Source organism: Caretta caretta, chromosome 11 (genome assembly GCF_965140235.1).
Source record: "Caretta caretta isolate rCarCar2 chromosome 11, rCarCar1.hap1, whole genome shotgun sequence".
NCBI lineage: Eukaryota > Metazoa > Chordata > Testudines > Cheloniidae > Caretta > Caretta caretta.
In genome coordinates, this window is record NC_134216.1 from 21,312,425 (window position 1) to 21,326,478 (window position 14,054).

Here is a 14,054-nt window from a genome sequence, read left to right on the forward strand (position 1 = left end):
ACCGACTTCTGTTGGTGAGAGGGCTCAAAGACTTTTTTCTCTCACCAACAGAAATTTGTCCAATAAAAAATATTACCTTACCCACGATATCTAATAAAAAAGAATTCTCAGCTTTCAGTTTGGATTTTGATAGAGGAAAACGAAGACATTTTTAATTGATAAGTGGCTGTTCTGAAGCTTTTTTGAACTGAAGTAATGTGAGAAGTTGTATTCCTGATAACATTTCAAATAAAAAAATAAAACCATGAGGTATAAACGCCACAGTATCCCACTGTTGCTAATGGCAGAAATTGTGAAATTGTGCAAAATTCAGAAGTGATGTGTATGTTAGCGTGAAGGGGGTCTAACTTGGACTCTCTTAGAGCTATTTATACCCATTATATTGATGGGTCATGGACTGTAAGTTGGTACAAATTACACAGAGGAGTAGGATGATGTAAGAAAGTATTTATTAATATGATGAACAGCACTGGTCCTAGTACAGACCCCTGGGGGACATCACTATTTACCTCTCTCCATTCTCACCATTAATTCCTACCTTTTGTTTTCTATCTTTTAACAGGAGTGCCTGGCAATGCTTTCAGGATCATCTAATGATCCCTAATTTAATTTAATGACAAGCCTTTAGTTATCTTAATCACCCTGCCTCTGTTTATAAAAAAAATTCTCTGCCCCAAAGGCAGAAGCTGGGAGCAGCACATCACTAGGGTTCTGTGTTTGTCACAGAGGTTGTGGAACTCACGGATCATGTGACTTCCTGTGACCTCCGTAACTTCTGCAGCAGCCAGTGCTCAGGTGGCTCTGGGGACAGCCACATCAGCCGTTGCTGGAGTGACTTCACAGACAGATGCTTGGGTGGCCCTGCAGCCAGCCGCACCAGGCCCCTCTCCCTACAGCTGGTGCCACGGGTCGTCCAGGGCTTCCTCACAGCTGCTGGTGCCACAGGTTCCCCCCTCCAGACAGCGCCCCTCCCCCAGATCCAATCAGGTGTATAGAATCGTAGAATATTAGGGTTGGAAGAGACCTCAGGAGGTCATCTAGTCCAATTCCCTGCTCAAAGCAGGACCAACACCAACTAAATCATCCCAGCCTGGGCTTTGTCTAGCTGGGCCTTAAAAACCTCTAAGGATGGAGATTCTACCACCTCCCTAGGTAACCCAATCCAATTCACCACCTTCCTAGTGAAATAGTGTTTCCTAAGATCCAACCTAGACTTCCCCCACTGCAACCTGAGACCATTGCTTCTTGTTCTGTTATCTGCCACCACTGAGAACTGCCTAGCTCCATCCTCTTTGGAACCCAAGCTTTCAGGTAGTTGAAGGCTGCTATCAAATCCCCTCTCACTCTTCTCTTCTGCAGACTAAATAACCACATTTCTCTCAGCCTTTCCTCCTAAATCATGTGCCCCAGCCCCATAATCATTTTTGTTGCCCTCCGCTGGACTCCCTCCAATTTGTCCACATCCCTTCTGTAGTGGGGGGACCAAAACTGGACACAGTACTCCAGGTGTGGCCTCACCTGTGCCGAATAGAGGGGAATAATCACTTCCCTCCATCTGCTGGCAACGCTCCTACTAATACAGCCCAATATGCCGTTGGCCTTCTTGGCAACAAGGGCACACTGCTGACTCATATCCAGCTTCTCATCCACTGTAATCCCCATCTTTTCGGCAGAACTGCTGCTTAGGCAGTCGGTCCTGAGCCTGTTGTGGTGCATGGGATTCTTCCTTCCTAAGTGCAGGACTCTGCACTTGTCCTTGTTGAACCTCAACAGATTCCTTTTGTCCCAATCCTCCAATTATTCTAGGTCACTCGGACCCAAACCCTACCCTCCAGCATACTGACATCTCCCCACAGCTTAGTGTCATCTGCAAACTTGCTGAGGGTGCAATTTATCCCATCATCCAGATAATTAATAAAGATATTGAACTAAACTGGCCCCAGGACCAACCCCTGGGCACTCCGCTTGATGCCGGCTGCCAACTATACATCGAGCAGTTGATCACTACCCGTTGAGCCTGACAATCTAGCTAGCTTTCTATCCACCTTATAGTTCATTCATCCAATCCATACTTCTTTAACTTGCTGGCAAGAATACTGTGGGAGATTGTAACAAAAGCTTTGCTAAAGTCAATATATATCATATCCACCGCTTTTCCCATATCCACAGAGCCTGTTACCACATCATAGAAGACAATCAGGTTGGTCAGGCATGACTTGACTTTGATGAATCCATGTTGACTGTTTTTGATCACCTTCCTCTCCTCCAAGTGCTTCAGAATGGATTCCTTTAGGACCTGGTTCATAATTTTGCCGGGACTGAAGTAAGGCTGACAGGTCTGTAGTTTCCCGGGTTCTTTTTCTTTCCCTTTTAAAATATGGGCACTATATTTTCCTTTTTCCAATTGTCCAGGACCTCCCCTCAGTCGCCACGAATTTTCAGACATAATGGCAAATGGCTCTGCAATCACATCAGCCAACTCCCTCAGCACCCTTGGATGCATTAGATCTGGACCCATGGAATTGTGCATGTCCCACTTTTCTAAATAGTCCTTAACCTGTTCTTTCACCACTGAGGGCTGCTCATTTCCTCTCCATACTGTGTTGCCCAGTGCAGCATTATGGATATTTACGATACTCACGTGCCGTAATTTTTTGTTTCTTGCCTGTGACCTGTCCATGACTTTTACTAAAAATACTCATGGTTAAATCATAGCCTTACTCATCGCATATCACACTCAAGCTGTGTTGCAGTTAAGAACTCCGTCTAGGGTAGGGTATGTACTGTGAACAGACCTCAAGTATGAAACCTGGGGGGATGGGAGGGGCTAGAGCCCTCCCCCACATGGGACCCCTGACTAAACTATAGGCATATTTATGCAACAGAGTACAAAGTGATATATTGGGCAATGGGTGTGTTTACACTTATAATGCTACAATTAATTGGAGCTATACCCACAAATCTAGTGAAAAACGTAGCGTTTTCCCACACTTTTGATTTAATTACTCACTGCATCAGAGACAGGATGTTTGCAGTATATAAAACCCAAATGAAATTAGTTTTCTTCAGTCAGCACGTAGGATTTTGAAACAAGCATTTACACTCACAACATCTGATTATGGATAAAGCCTTTTGCGGACGCATGAGCAGTTCTGAACAGCAGCAGCACTTTTCCCAGAGGATGCAGCTATTTTTGTGTTTCATTTGCATTTTGATTTTTTTCTGTTGTACTTTATTCTTTCAGGTTCAAGGGAGATAGGGGGAAATGATAGAGAGCCTTGCAAAGTAAAAAAAAATTACCAGTGGCATATTTTCTTTGCATAAAAGTACATCTCTAATAAGTTTGTTTTATAAAAGCCACAATGACATTTTTAAAATTACATGTCAGTGCAACAGAATTCAGAGACTGCATTTGATGTGCCCCAAACAGCTGTTTGCCGTGCTTGTGCTTCAAGCCCGGCTTTGTGCAAACCTAGGAGTTAGAATGAGATATCAAAATAATTTTTGAATGTGCTTTACCATGAGTATGTATCCTGGTCTCTCATCGTCTTTACCTTTAAAAATCTTCACCACCTTGACAGGCCCTACCTAGCTGATCCAGTAACTTATTGCTGCAGTGCTCACTCCTGCCTTTGCTCCAATATTCCCAGCCATTTCTACCCACTAGTTCACTTCACCACTTTCTCCCATGCTGCTTCTTGCACATGGGAAAACTCACTGATAAAATCCATATACCCATTAGTTTACTTTTTCAAACCTCTCTTTAAGACTCCCTCTGCCACGATTTGTACAAAATCCTTGACGATGATCATGATGAATTATGACGACATTTTATACACACACAGGCTCCAACTTGTCCTCAAATAACCGCCCCCGCCCCCACCCCCACGAAACATGTAACTAACAAAACTGTGGCAACTACTGATTCTCATCTTTCTTTTTTTCTTTCTTTCTGTTAAACAACAATACAAGACAGCCATACAAAAAGCTGTAGGTACCCCGAAGAATATTACAATTAAAATAATGACCATCCAACAGCAAAAAAATATATAATTCATTTATCAGGACACTAAATCTAAGCAGCAACGCAGGTCCTTTAAGTTCCACAACCCCAGAAACAAACCTTCTGCTTTCACAAAAGACCATGAATAATAAATAGCTTTTAGAGAGTACATGATACATTCCCACTCTCGACTCTTAGTCTGTCTGTGTCTTTTAGATCAGTGGTTCTCAGCCAGGGATATACATACCCCTGGGGGTACCCAGAGGTCTTCCAGGGAGTATTTCAAGTCATCTAGATATTTGCCTAGTTTTAAAACAGACTACATACAAATTACTAACTAATTCAGTACAAACTAAAATTTCATACAGACAATGATTTGTTTATACTGCTCTATATACTATACACTGAAATGTAAGCACAATATTTATATTCCAGTTGATTTAATCATATGGTAAAAATGAGAAAGTAAGCAATCTTCAGTAACAGCGTGCTGTGACACTTTTGTATTTTTATGTCTGATTTTGTAAGCAAGTAGTTTTTAAGTGAGACGAAACTTGGGGTGCACAAGATAAATCAGACTCCTGAAAGGGGTACAGTAGTCTGAAAAGGCTGAGAGCCATTGTTTTAGACTGTAAACTCTCTGTGGCAGGGATCATCTCTATCTGTGTTTGTAGGATGCTCAACAGAATGGGGCTTCAATCGCAGCTGGGACTTCTGGGTACTATGGTAACATATATAGTTAATACTACAATACTAACATTACTGATACTAATAAAAGTTGAGTAACTAGGATCCCAATTCAGCAAAGCACTTAAGAATGTGTGTAATATTAAGCATTTGCCTAAGTGCTTGGCTGAATTGAGGCCTAAATCACTATTGATACTTGGGTCCAGATTTTTAAAGGTATTTAGGCTCTATAATGGAGCTAACTCACCAGACAATGTGTTCACACATGGTTGGGTATGGTGTTGCAGCAATTCTGCCTCAGTTTCCACACCAGACAGCTGCTTGGCTCTGTAACAGTCAGCTTCTCACAACTCCAGTCAGGTTGTTCATAATTTCACCCTTTCTGAGGCAATAAAGAGTCCCACCGATAAAAAGTCCTTTGGCCCTGTATCGGGTTGTCAGTCTCAGCCCTGACCTGGGCTCTATAGTCCTTGCCCTCCTTTTCCTCAAGGATGCTTTCCTATCCCCCTTTCTGTGGGAGATAGGGGAACTCCGGCCTGTGCTTTTCTCTGGTTCCAGCCCAGCGTCATTGTGTTTAGATAGCTAAGACCTCTCCTTTCAAGCCCTTGCTACTTCTATCCACTGGTGCCTTTCCCAGGACTATGTCTTCCAGTCCTCTCTCTTGGGAAGTCTGCCTCCGCGTATGGCTTCCTTGCAGTATGCTGCTGAGGAGCTTCTTCTTGGCAGTTCCCAGACTCTCTAGCCGCTTTCTAGAATCCATTCACCCCAGCTGTCCTCTCTTTTCAAGGCCAACTCCAGGGTATAAGCTACCTATTGCAGCTCTTCTCTCTTCAGTCCTCACCTATTCTTCTTCTTCCTCCTCCTGGATTTTGTGGTGCAGCAGACTCACTTCCTGAATCTATGATCGCCATTCACTGGACTTCATAAATGGGTTATGACTTAAAGTCTGTCACCTCTCCCAGTATTTTTAAAGAACTGCAGGATAGCTTTTATAACTGGACCCCATTTTCCTTGTATTCTGAATAGGGGTTCCACTAGCTAGTTTCCACCAGGTATTTTCCTAACTCTTTCTATATCTCCAGCACTTTTTTCTGAACCACTTTGCACTCCACAGCTAAGAACACAAGGATAGTGGAGGTCAAACCACTGTGGAGTGCAAAGTGGCTCAGGAAAAAAGTGCTGGATATAGAGTAAGAGCTAGGAAAATATCTGGTGGAAACTTGCTAGTGGAATGCAAAAACAAAGAACAAGTAGGGAAGTTCCTTAAGACAACGGTGCTAGGAAAGCTAAAAATAGTTGTCAACCTAAAGTCCTTTAAAAATCCACTACCTACTAGCAAAAATAATTTCTTGCCCTTTGCCACTTTAATGGTTTCAACATTTTACTCTTCTAAATAAATTGTAAAACCTTCAAATCACAAAATTTAAGGGGAACAATTTGTCCCAGAAATGTTCAATGCTTTAATAGCTAACATTCCTCTGAGTGAAATCTATATTTATATATATTCTTTAACTCAGTGATTCTAAGACCTCATTCACTCTTTCATTTACAATATATTTTACTGACCAAGTATTTATCAACTGCAACTGATTAATAACATAGTAAAAGCAGTATGGTTCATAATTAAATCACAATGTTTTAATATCATGTGCCGCAAAGAGCTGCAGGAGAGGTATTAAAGAGCTACTTGCAGCTCACAAGCCTCAGTCTGAGTATCACTGCATTAACTCATTATTATTGAAAATACTTTTACTTTAAGTAGATCCTACTGAAAATATTTTTCTTCTAAAATTAATGTTTTGTCTGTAAGAATGTTAATAAATTGTATTCTGAATTAAGTTTCAAGATCAGTAACCTCTTCTTTCTTCATAATTGCAAAGGGACTTCTCATGTTTATGAAACTTGACATATTCAGGGAAAAATGATGATTTTGTATCAATCTCAGAAGCCAGTCCTTTGGCAGTAATTCCAGAGTCGTTCTACATTTGATTATGTATTATATGATTTATTCAAAGAAACAAGAATGATGTCAATTTGCAAAAAAGAAAATTTGCATTTATTTGTTCATTTCATTAATGGCAACTAAAAATTATATCAGATAATCAGAACACTTCTTTTAAAAACACCTTATTTTTGGACAACTTAATCATGTTTCACCAGAAATACGCAACTAAGTATCACATATAGTCCCAACCTAAAAAAAAATTGCCTTGATGTTTTCAACTCTGAATGTCCATTGCATTTCTGAAAATATTTTCATGGCTACTGCAGAAACAATCAGTAAACTTTTCCATCACGGAGTAGATACTAAAAACTACAGAGTTTGCAGCAATGATCCAAAGATTGAAACATAGTAGATGAACAATTTCACATTGTCAACGAGCAGTAAATTCCAGCTCTGAGGTCAAAAAGGAATGAAAGAATCTCTACGATTCCAGGCTAATATTTGCTTTCAATATAAACATTGCTACTCTTCATATTATCACAAGGATCATAAACTTGTCTACCACCATACTAGATCATCACTCTTGTCTAATCTTTTCAAGCCAGTGGTTTCCAGAGCATCCACTGCTGGGAGAGCTCTTGATGCTAGTGCCAAGAATTTAACTGGCTCTTTAAAAAATATCTATTCAGATCAGCCTTCCTCCAGTGGTCAAGAATCACATTTTTAAAAATCCTGAAATGCCCGAATGGTCACAAATAAGAATGATGCAAAGTGCTAATGACCTCTGTTCCATGGCTAATATTTTATGTAAATCTAATAACCACACAATGTGAAAATTGATACTCCATTCTTGTACTATGTACATTTATTGGCAAATAAGAGGTAGAGATTCTAGAGGGTTCATTTCAAAGTCTCATGAAATGGGGGCTTTAAAACCAGCGTGTAATATTATTGCTGTTCTCTCCCTGTGCTTTGTGCCTTGATATTTTCTGTGGATGCTCCACCTCATCCAACAAGTTGGAACTCAGAATTACCAACTTCAAACACTGAGTGTTGAAGTGCCTTGGAGACAGAGAAGTCTTCTAGTGGTGGGATTTTGTAGGTTATGACATAGATAACTTTGGTGATGAAGCTACCTAACTGAACTTGCCAGGGCAGAAGCTAGATTTCTGCCAGTGTATCTAGCATCTATGCTGAGCCTCACTGCTCAGCCATCTTGGCTGACACAGACTGTTGTTTTGAGGATTTACTGGTTGAGGAACTCCAGGACAACCTCATACTGGATTTAAAGGAGTCTCTATGAGGTGCCTCAATTCTTGGGATGACATCTGAAAGTGAATCTGATATCCCTGCAACTAGTAACTGACTCTAAGGTAGTGCAAGTTCATGTATTACAGTTATTGTTCTGCCTCAAAGACATGGTTTGAAGATACTGAATAGTCTTCCTTACTCCACAGTCAAGAACCAGAGAGTTTGATCCGTCTCACACTAGGGGTCTGAGACCCAGTGGATAGTATCGTTAGAGACAGTATAGGTCATTGGGATGGAAAAAGCATAACGCACAACAGGATCCCCTTCCTATGGATTTTCCCTCCACGGACGGCCCTCCCAAACCTCTCTCTACAGGTGGGAAAAACAAAATTTTGCAAATTAGCAAACGTAACAAATTATTCTGTCTACTTTTCTGAGAGGATGCCATATGGTTCAAAATCATTAATGCCAACAGATTTATACTGCTTTAGTGAAATCTCATTTTCCATGTCGCTACTGTTAATTATTATATTGTACTTTCATAATAAAATAGTTGATTCAAAATTATTTTAGCAATTTTCATAACCTACATAACATACATAATAGTATGGGTATGCTTTGTACTATTTCAAATAAACTAATTATGATTATAAGACAATGTCTAGGTTTATATACAGTTCGGTATATTACTTCTATTATTTGAGAAACAAGGTGGGTAAGGTAATATCTTTTATTGGACCAGCATCTGTTGGTGAGAGAGACAAGCCTTTGAGCTTATGCTGATATTTTCTTCTTCCTTTCCCAGACCCGAAGAAGAGCTCTGAGTAAGCCTGAAAGCTTGTCTCTCTCACCAACAGAGATGGGTCCAATAAAAAATATTATCTCACACAGCTTGTGTCTCTGATATCCTGTGACCAACACGGCTACAACACGGCATATTTCTTTTATTTAACACATTCACACAGAACCATATACACAAAATCACAATCAACAAACTACTTAGCTTCAGTATCTTTGATTAGTAGTAATGTGCTATTTTTGCAGCACTTATTTATACTATTTTCCATTCTGAATACATGAAGATTATATAGAGATAAAAAATAAAGGATTAATATATTACTTCAGAGTTCACACCTTCCACTACATTTGTGAGGATAATACATGAAGGTTGTATTGTCTGTAGCTACTTATATCACTCTGTGGCAGACTTATGGTAGAAAGAACCGGAGAGCCCAATGAATTGCTCTTAACTTGAGAATACAGAGGTGTAACTTTTATTTCTGCTGTTATTTAGATACCCCCACCCACACACACATATACATCTGAAATTGGAGATTTGCTGTGGTTATCAGCATGGGAGGACTGAAAGACTTCTTTCTTTACACTGCTGGAATGGGAAGCTGGGAATGGGCGACAGGGGATGGATCACTTGGTGACCTGTTCTATTCATTGCCTCTGGGGCACCTAGCATTGGCCACGGTTGGAAGACAGGATACTGGACTAGAGGGACCTTTGGTCTGACGCAGTATGGCTGTTCTTGTGGGACCACCAAATTACAGACAGGAATTCCCTTTCTTGAATGCCCAGAGCCCTTCCATATTGTCTATGCTGGGCCTGAAATTTTCCAGTACTCAGTGTTGCAAATGCCTCATTCATAAAAGATCCAAGGAAGTCATACTCGTTTAGGCTGTAAGCCCCAATAACCATAGAATGAAAACAACAGTTTGTTTAGATGTATAGGTGATCTTATCTTTAAGAATCTGTCATAGATTGCTTTGCCCAGTGTTGATTCTATTATGGCTCCTAAGAGCATTCTATTATGGAATCCTATGAATGGTGGAACTTTAACTAGCAGTGCCTGCTGAAGTGCTCATGGGCCCCTCCTAGCCCTCTCCTCAGTGTGAGCACTCCCACAGCTAGTTCAAATTCTTCCATCTAAGCTATGCCCAGTTGGAGCATCCCCGGAGTATAAATACGTGGAGGCCACTCAAAGAAGAATGAAGTATTTTATGTCAGTATGCAAAGACACGTCTTAAAGAGACAATATGGGTCTAGTGCAGGGGACCCTTAACATTTTGCATGCTGTGATCTCATGTTGCAATAGAAATGGGTTTCAAGCTATACACCCTATAACTGTCCATAAGGACAGAGAGGGTAGTTACAACCCCCTGAAAGCTGTTCATGATCTCCAGGTTGAGGACCCATAATCTCGTGAACTGAGTGAGGATTGGAAACCAGGAATATCTGAATTCTACTTGCAGCCATGAGAATAAGCCATCCAGCCTTGTTTAAATTACTTAGCTTCTGTTTCTCTCGATTTCTCCATCTGTAAAATTGGGACCCTCAGTACACTATATCTACTTTCCTTATAAGTGACCTGGGAGAATTAGTTAGTTAATGAAGTCATAAAATGTTACTGTTATTGCAGGTGAATTGAAAACCTTTAAAAATAAAGATGTTTGAAATCCAAATCATTAAATGTGATGACAGATTTCAAGTTTATAGATAAATGCATTTAAAAGAAAATACATGAAAAAAATCCTTTCCTCTTTCACTTACTTACCAAAAGTGAGAATTCCTCTTTCACTTACTTATTAAAATCCAAGTTTATTGTTTGTCCTGCAATGTGTGATGACATAACTACTATGGAAAGTAGGTAGTGACTTTAGGACCCTGTACTATATTACTATTTTAAAATATATTTTTAACTATTACTGGAAAACATGGACTCGGGCCTTTGCAGTTAAAAAGTCTTTCAAGTTACCTTTCAGGTACAAATAGCAAACATGTAACAAAAAATGCTAAAGATTTTACTTTTTGTGCAAAGGGGAGCAATAAACAACAACAAAAGAAATAGTCCCAAAGAAAATAAATAAGCTTTTTTCTATTTACTATTGGATTCATAAAAGTCACTACAAAATTCTGCTTTTGGGTTGCTTAACACTGGATGTATACTCAGCTAAGTCTTTGTGAGGCCTGTCATAGAATCATAGAATCATAGAATATCAGGGTTGGGAGGGACCCCTGAAGGTCATCTAGTCCAACCCCCTGCTCGAAGCAGGACCAATTCCCAGTTAAATCATCCCAGCCAGGGCTTTGTCAAGCCTGACCTTAAAAACCTCTAAGGAAGGAGATTCTACCACCTCCCTAGGTAACGCATTCCAGTGTTTCACCAGCCTCTTAGTGAAAAAGTTTTTCCTAATATCCAATCTAAACCTCCCCCACTGCAACTTGAGACCATTACTCCTCGTTCTGTCATCTGCTACCATTGAGAACAGTCTAGAGCCATCCTCTTTGGAACCCCCTTTCAGGTAGTTGAAAGCAGCTATCAAATCCCCCCTCATTCTTCTCTTCTGCAGGCTAAACAATCCCAGTTCCCTCAGCCTCTCCTCATAAGTCATGTGTTCTAGACCCCTAATAATTTTTGTTGCCCTTCGCTGGACTCTCTCCAATTTATCCACATCCTTCTTGTAGTGTGGGGCCCAAAACTGGACACAGTACTCCAGATGAGGCCTCACTAGAGGGGAACGATCACATCCCTCGATCTGCTGGCTATGCCCCTACTTATACATCCCAAAATGCCATTGGCCTTCTTGGCAACAAGGGCACACTGCTGACTCATATCCAGCTTCTCGTCCACTGTCACCCCTAGGTCCTTTTCCGCAGAACTGCTGCCTAGCCATTCGGTCCCTAGTCTGTAGCGGTGCATTGGGTTCTTCCGTCCTAAGTGCAGGACCCTGCACTTATCCTTATTGAACCTCATCAGATTTCTTTTGGCCCAATCCTCCAATTTGTCTAGGTCCTTCTGTATCCTATCCCTCCCCTCCAGCGTATCTACCACTCCTCCCAGTTTAGTATCATCCGCAAATTTGCTGAGAGTGCAATCCACACCATCCACCAGATCATTTATGAAGATATTGAACAAAACCGGCCCCAGGACCGACCCTTGGGGCACTCCACTTGATACCGGCTGCCAACTAGACATGGAGCCATTGATCACTACCTGTTGAGCCCGACAATCTAGCCAGCTTTCTACCCACCTTATAGTGCATTCATCCAGCCCATACTTCCTTAACTTGCTGACAAGAATACTGTGGGAGACCGTGTCAAAAGCTTTGCTAAAGTCAAGAAACAATACATCCACTGCTTTCCCTTCATCCCCAGAACCAGTAATCTCATCATAAAAGGCGATTAGATTAGTCAGGCATGACCTTCCCTTGGTGAATCCATGCTGTCTTACGCTGGACTGTTCCATCAGTACTCCTGTGATTGCTGATACAAATATCTGTTTATTTTATACAATGTAACCTAGTTAAACTACTCAGATGTTTATCGCAGTTATTAGATTTTTTTATTTACCAGCATTTAGTTTAATACAATAGGCAAAAAATATGTAGAAGAAATTCATAGGCACTGGGTAATTCTGCAATAAGAATTAAAAAGAGAAGCCACTAGTGTTTCAGGGGAGTCATTTGTTTTACAACTGCTGTCCATAAAGCAGATGCTTCAAGAGATTTCACAGGTAAAATAAAGCTATTCTATCAGATGATTACTTTGAAATAATGACACAGGACATATTCAAGATCATTGCAACTTCCCCATTACAATTTATGGTAAGAGAATAAAAATAAATTTAAAAAATTGGGAAAAGTCTTCTTGAGCAAGAAAGTTATAAAGATACTGGTGTTAGAAATATGAGATTTTAATAAAGCAATGTCACTACTTTTAAACAAAAAGCTTCTGACTGCACTCCTTTGTTTGACTGTTGTCAGACTCACCACAGTTTGCTTCATCTGATCCATCAGCACAGTCCGGGTCCTCATCACATACCCACAGTTTAGAAATACAGTGTTTTGTAGTTTTACACTGGAAATGGTCTGGAGAACAGCTGTTTTCCGCTTTAAAGAAAGGGAGTTATTTTTAAAGCTAAATATTTTTGCCAAGACTCAAAACATTTTTTGTTAAAATAAATAACCCCAAATGTTAAAAACAGGCTCTCCATGAGTTCTATAGTGTTTTTCAGTGATATCTCCAAGAAAATAGCAATCTGTTTTAATGCATTCTATTGTTATTTAATCCATTTGATTATTAACATTGTCCAAATGAATTTAGAGAGTCACAATAGTGTTCCATTGATTACAAACAAGAACATTTTCAACATTAGTTAAATTCGATAGACCAAATGCTAACAATATTCTGGTTAAAAGGCCCATCACTCTCTTCTGGGCACTACCTTCAACAGTGTGAGCAATGCACTGTGGGTAAAGAGACTTTGAGAGGAAAATTGGCAAAGAGGAAGTGAAAGATGGACATCTGATGACTGAAACAAAGGGGAAGGAGCAAGCTTCACCATCCTGGTTGCCATCCTCACCATATCCTGGAACCAAGAGATGCATTGTAACATCATTGGGCTTTTGTCATCTTGTTTCCAAGACATGTCCTGACTGGACCAGGCCAAAGAACCGGCCCAGATGACATCTCCACCTTCACTGGTTCCAGGTATATCCCAGCCACTACATGGGATATGAGACTTTGTCATGTTCCCTTCCTCTCCCTTTTCATTCTTTTCAATCGCCTACCTTATTTCTTCTCTTTCCTATCCCTTTCCTTTTTCCTTCTGTCTAATAAGAATCTGGTTAAGCTGGCCAAGTCTGCATGTTTTGCAACACAAACCCTGTGACCAGAAAGAGACAGCTATATGCAATATCATGCTACAATTTTGCCAGGTCTTGGAGTGGTGATAAGACTGTGTTCTGTGGCTGAGTTTTGCAGCAGCAAGGTTACAAGTTAAAACCAGTGACAGCTGCAGTTTCTATTTTTGCTGTTCTTTCCCCTTTTGTATATTATTTGTTGTGTTTTGCCTTCTAGAAAATGGGATCGGATTTTAAACAACAGCAACAGCAGTTGCAACCCAACCGAACTAACTTCTCTTTTCCTCCAAAGGACAGTAATTACCATCTTAATACCAACTAAGAGACTGTCTTAGGAAGGGTTTTTTTTTCCTTCTAAAGACTCTCTGCAACTAAAGGGAAAGGGAACAAGGGATGCTGTTAAAATGCAAGCCTTATTAAATACTTTACATTTCAAATGCTTTAATGGCTTTTCCCTTTTTAATAAAATGTAATATTTTTCAGTATGTGTTTCCCATGGTACTAAGCAGGCTGAGGT

General features: G+C 40.3%; 1 protein-coding gene across 7 annotated transcripts in view; it reads right to left on the reverse strand.

Moving 5' to 3' along the window:
• LRP1B (LDL receptor related protein 1B) overlaps nucleotides 1–14,054 on the reverse strand; it is a 1,334,345-nt gene that overhangs the window by 156,062 nt on the left and 1,164,229 nt on the right. For all 7 annotated transcript variants that reach the window (XM_075117809.1, XM_075117811.1, XM_075117812.1 and 4 more), the window contains one exon: nucleotides 12,665–12,784. In XM_075117809.1, the coding sequence (XP_074973910.1) occupies nucleotides 12,665–12,784 (120 nt within the window). The remainder of the gene's footprint in view (nucleotides 1–12,664; nucleotides 12,785–14,054) is intronic.